The sequence below is a fragment of the Notolepis coatsorum genome (genome assembly GCF_963971535.1).
Source record: "Notolepis coatsorum genome assembly, chromosome: 2".
In the NCBI taxonomy this organism is placed as follows: domain Eukaryota; kingdom Metazoa; phylum Chordata; class Actinopteri; order Aulopiformes; family Paralepididae; genus Notolepis; species Notolepis coatsorum.
The window spans coordinates 93,699,212-93,705,211 of record NC_140166.1 but is presented as its reverse complement, the minus strand read 5'-3'; the positions used below and the strand labels follow the sequence as shown (position 1 = coordinate 93,705,211).

The following is a 6,000-nucleotide window of genomic DNA, read 5'->3' as shown; positions in this document are numbered from 1 at the left end:
TGTGTGTATTCCACAGAGTGGTCAAGGCTGCAAGGAGGATCACTGGAGCTAGCCTCCCAGATATCTCCACAGTCTTCACCTCCCGCTGCCTACGTCGTGTAAATAACATCTTACAGGCAGTGGTGCAGTGGCAAATTGACAGTAGGTCAAACGCTCCACGCGCGTGCGCGTGCGCGCGTGCGCGCGCATGCACAGTTTTTTTTGGCTGCTCTCGTCCTGCAGCTGGATACTATTGCCTCACTGCGCGGCCGTCAGCGCGCGGCTCAGAGAGCGCCGCTGGCTCTGCGGCTCTGCAGCTGCATGCTTCTCCGGGAGTCCGGTTGGCGTGTACCTGTTCCGCAACAGTAAGTTACTTCCGGGGTAGGCCTGATTGGCCCCGACAGGCACGTGACGCGGCAAACTCAGGACGCGCAACGAGGCTGCTGAGAGCTGTCGCGCGGAAATAGGCTGTCTATTGCCATTCTCTAACACAAACTCTAACCTTAACCAGCTCCTTAACAGCGCCTAAACTTAACCGTTCTAACCTTAACCAACTCCGAAACAATGCCTAACCTTAACCTTAACCTTAACCATGCCTAACCTTAACCATAGAAAGAATATTGCCATTCTCTAACACAAACTCTAACCTTAACCAGCTCCTTAACAGCGCCTAAACTTAACCGTTCTAACCTTAACCAACTCCGAAACAATGCCTAACCTTAACCTTAACCTTAACCATGCCTAACCTTAACCGGCGAAAGAATACACGTTAAAAAAAAAATCATGTTAAAAAAAAAAAATCATGGGATTTGAACTCGCATCAACAACAAACCGCAGGACCACGGACCGCTGCTATGCCAGGTGAGCTAAAGCACCGAATGAGAGTCATAGCGGATTTGGACGGTTACGTAATTCCACAAGCTCTGCCGAGCGTGCCGCGCGGCAGAGAAAGTTGCGCGTCACGTGCCTGTCGGGGCCAATCAGGCCTACCCCGGAAGTAACTTACTGTTGCGGATAAGCTATACGCGTCCGGTTGGATAATGCCATGTAAAAAGCGATTGCGCGTACTTCAGCCTCAGTGAGTGAGGTATCACGGCGTTATACCGAGTGATACCAGCACTGCAACACTGCTTACAGGACCAGTACCACCCAGCACACCATCTTTTTCAACTGCTGCCCTCTGGTCAAAGGTATAGATCCATCCAGTCCGTAACTAGCAGACTGACCAACAGCCTCTATCCACAGGCTGTCAGGCTGCTCAACGATCAACATCAACTTGCCCCCCCCGCACCCCCCCCCCTCGCACCCCCTGTCCCCAACCCCCGGTGACATAACTCACACTTCTCCATTATTACAACAATAACTGTGAACCGGACTTGCATTACTGCACTATACACTATTTCATCCATTGCAAGTCAACGCCCCCCCCCCCCCCCCCCATTAACTCACTGGACTTTCACTGAAATATTTATTTATTGCACTAGCACTAAATGCACTTGGGACATTGATGGTATATTATTATTATTGAGGACATTGGGACATTGATACTTTATTATTATATTATTATTATTATTATTGACATTATTATTTTGCACATGCTATATTTTATGTTTGTATGCCAGTGGTGATGTTCCAAACTAAATATCGTTGTACCAACAATGACAATAAAGATTCTATTCTATTCTATTCTATTCTATTCTATTCTATTCTATTCTATTCTATTCTATTCTATTGAGCCGTACTGTATTGTACCCATTCTGCAATATGTTAAATAAAGTTTTCATTCATTCATACTGATCTGTAGTGCTGAATTTCCCTCTGGATAAATAAAGTATTTCTATTATATTCTAAGATAAATCGACAAATATCTTGCCACATTCTATGGGTATGCAATACAGATAGACAACAGTCGATTGCACGAGTCAGTTTCCCGAATGACGTGAGTTTCCAGTGAGAACATCGCCTCCCGTTCATTTTCCCGCCTATCTTCCCTCTTCCTGTATCCTGCCAAGGAAACCATAAAAGAAGGGAGGATCATAACGTGCCAAGTGTGGACACTGTCAGTTCCATAGATATATAGAACATGGTCAGTTCGCCCAACGTTGAGTTGAATGGGATCAGCATAGCTAACGTTTGATTGGTTGATGTATTTTAATATATAACTGACACCAAGGTGGTCTGGGCCGGCATCTATATATTGGTATTCTGACGTGTGTGGCCCTTCCTTACTTTATAGTTTCCTTGTATCCAGCGTCTCCGCTTTAGGGGGCGGTACTATGCATAAGTTCAGAAAAGAAGAATGGAGTGAGTGGCGGCACACATGGACCAATCCCGCTGTTCCCACGTTGTAAACAGAAGGCGTCGGACCAATCGCCACACGGTTCCTTGTCATCAGTGGACACTAGCCATCCCTATTGGTCGGGTTCAAGAAGCCTCTCTGACAGCCTGCTGTGGCGCGGTTCTGTCAAAAAAAATAATGCAACGTTCTTCAGCTCTCTGACGTTAGTTAGCCATGTTGTATGAATTATTATACACCAACCGTGCACATTAAGTTGCGGCGCCTCAAGTGACATTTAGCTTGGCTTTCATTGGACTATATTAAGACGTTGTCATTGTTTACCACGCGCTACCTGCTCACGGAGACATAAATCCATAAATTGGATTAACCGATGTGATTAGTTTAGCCATCTTGACGGTTAGCTACCGATGTTTTTTGCTCGTGGACCGTCGCCGTGCGGATGACAGCGGGTAATTACTTTAAGTTAACCTCACTAGCCAGTCGACACCAGCTACAAATGGTTATTTGTAACGTTCCATTTGTTCTAAGTTCACCACGTTAACCGGGTTACGTGCACCGCTAAGCTAACGTGGCTATATTATAGCTTGTTAGCTTGCTTAGCCTTAAACTCGTTAATCGCAGAAGTGAACGAACGTTAACTAGTCACATCATCACGTCTCCGACCATGGAGGGTTATCGGGTCGAGTCCACCGCTGGACGAGAAGGTAAAGTTCAGAAGAAGAAGGGATTCACCGGCTCGTACAACAGCAGCAGCACAACGTCTGCCGGCTATGAAGAGGGAGACCGAAAACCCAAGTTTGTAAGTATGATGACAGCTGGCCTGTCGCCTATCTGTTCTTGATTGATTGATTGAAAACTGTATTAACAGATTGCAGAATGGGTACAATACAGTAAGGCTCAATACACAATTGTTAAGGGGTGCAGACCAGAGAAAGACTCGTCTTGTTTACATCAGGGTCCCCCATTTTCATCATAAGTTAACATATATGACACACGGCATACAGATAGACAGTACTGCTACATCTATACATTTATTATGACATACCAGATTTGCACATACAGTACTGTTTGTGATACAAAAAGAGTCTAGAAAAGAGAGTATATACATTTGACGTAGAAACTGTACATTGGAAGAGGTTGGGTAGGTGGGGTGGGGGTGGGGGGGACTGTACATTTGGAGGTGGTTGGGTGGGTGGGGTGGGGGGGGGGGTTTGGGTAGGAGGGGTGGGTGGGGGACACCCCCTCTTAACACTTTCAGAGCCCTTGCTTAACCTTGATTTTCCCGTTGAATGCCCACCATCCACTTCAATGTTAGCGCTAAAAACGCCTAATCTATGTTTTAAATTATGGCTATGTGTCTAATCTGCCTGTCGTTTATCAATAGGCGTGTTCGAGATGGGATAGGCGGACGCAGATCTGCGCAGGTTTTACTACGGCCTCGCCAAGCGCGTTGCATGACGGTTAGAATGTTGTCCGACTTGCTCTGAAAATCTGACGAGACGAGGCGCGGAAATATCGCGGGACCGAGCCACGCACAGCCTTCAGAGCGAGGCGCCACAGTACCTCTCACCCGGCTGCTCCACGCAAATCCATGATGGGGAACGACTTGCTGTCGTTGCGCAAAGCGCCTATTGGCTCAGAATAGTTGTCACCTGGTTGTCACCACCAGCCACGCCCACAAGAGGAAGTTATGAGACGTTTGATTGATTGATTGATTGATTGATTGAAGACTTTATTACAGTACGGGTCCCGTCTACCCGTCTATCAGATATATTTATTATTATTATTATTGGATACAGGAGTTTGGGTACCAACTGAGCTTCTTCAAATAAAGTTTTCATTCATTCATTCATTCATTCATCATATCATCATGATAAACTTCAAGTTGCGTGTTGTGTGTGCGTGCACTGCGGTGGCCAGGAGCACGCAACAAGATGGTATACATTATGGTATATGATTTATGAATAGTATATTCCACTATCAGTATATGGTGTGCTGTACATTTGAATCTAATCTAATTTTGCACAGGGCCATCGCATTATAATGAGCTGGACAGTATGTGTAATGTGTGTGGTGGTGAAGTGAAAGCGTATCTGCCATGCGAGACTAGGCGAGAGGCTCTCGTGAAATCTGAAGTGTCCGACGTTCTGACTCCTCCCCCGGCTGCACTCGGCTACTCTCGTCTACTTTCGAGGCGAACTGAAATCCATCTCGAACACGCCTAATGACTCGTTTTCCAGTCAACATTGTCGAAGTATTTGCTGCTGTAAATATATATTCCAGGCTGATTCCCGTCCCGCGATGACTTCCATGTTGATCAGACTGCTCGCCAGCACAAGGAACCAGCTGGCTCCGCCCCTACATATCTACAGATCCCAGGTCAGTCTAAGTGACTGACCTGCAGTTACACAGGGATAGACGATAGGGGGCGCTTTTTTCCATTCTGAGCTCCTGTAGGGGCTGCTGTACCAACGGGAGACTCGGTTGATGAAATATGATTTCAGATAATAAAACAATAAAACGATATTTGTCGTTGTGGGCACTCATTGGGTGATTGGGGGGCCTAATAAAACCAGATATGTCGTCCGTGGCACTGAAAGTGTGTTCAGGTTGGTGTCGAATGTCGATGGGAAAACACCCCCTGCGTCGTCGGTGGGTCACGTTATGTAGCCACATAGCAGGAGGAACGAGGGAAATCTGGATTAAATATAGCTGCCACCCCCACCTAGCTGCTGCCTGCCACCACGCATACATCATACATCTGATCAGCACTATTACTCAGTTGCACTCATTTATATATTTTATATCCAATTTAATCACATGTACATTGTATATTACTATTGCACTTTACTGTTACATTTTCACTCTGGCTGGATACTTAACTTATTTTCGTTGTACTGTACTTGTGCTATATAATGGCAATACATTTGAATCGAATGAAACACACACACACACGCACACAGGGAGCGAAATTAACTTTTTGACTCACCGGCCAGTGGCGGGTAGATGGGAAGAATCTACCCACCAAGCATATTTCTTACCTGCCAAAATATATATATATTTTATATAATTTTTTTTTAAAATAAAATATATATTATATAATCATACTTGTAGTTGTATTATCTGCGAGACATCGCCACCACGCAATAAGTCAAAATGCTTGCTATCTGCAAACAGCTCCACTGTCTGTGTGTATACTTGAGTAGCCTCCAGCTCCAGCAAGGATTCTCCGGCCCTGCAGCTAGACCCTATATTCAGCTAGACCCTACATTCAGCATGCAAGGATTCTCCGGCGATGCAGCTGGACCCTATTGGTATAACGTTACGGTTTTGTCAAATCACATTCAACATGCCCTCAGCTAGAATACGCATTCAATCAATGTTATAAGACATTGATATCAGGAGCTATCTGTAGCTACTGCTAGCCCGGTAGATAACGTTAAGACAATTTAGTTTACTGGGACAGATAGATCTAATGTGAGCTAGCTAACGTGAGCTAGCTAACGAGGGAACGGAGGTATTATGCACTCGAGTCGACTATTGCTGGAGCATTTGTTGATATCAGCAGCTATCAGTAGCTAGCCAGCTAGATACCGTTAGACAATGCCTCGTCATGTATTAAACTAAAAGTGAATAGTTGACTGGGTCATTGTTTAAACAGTAACGGTAGCTCATGGAGGTCCGATATACACTAGAGCAGACTGCCCGCATATCGCAATGGT

At 45.5% G+C, this 6,000-nt stretch overlaps 1 protein-coding gene across 1 annotated transcript in view; it reads left to right on the top strand.

Annotated features, from left to right (window-relative positions):
• Nucleotides 1-2,476: 2,476 nt before the first annotated feature.
• LOC311223466 (protein diaphanous homolog 3-like) overlaps nucleotides 2,477-6,000 on the top strand; it is a gene marked incomplete at its 3' end in the record, with an annotated part of 594,292 nt that continues 590,768 nt past the window's right edge. The window contains exon 1 of the mRNA XM_084308253.1: nucleotides 2,477-3,077. Within this exon, the coding sequence (XP_084164379.1) occupies nucleotides 2,943-3,077 (135 nt within the window). The 5' untranslated portion in view covers nucleotides 2,477-2,942. The remainder of the gene's footprint in view (nucleotides 3,078-6,000) is intronic.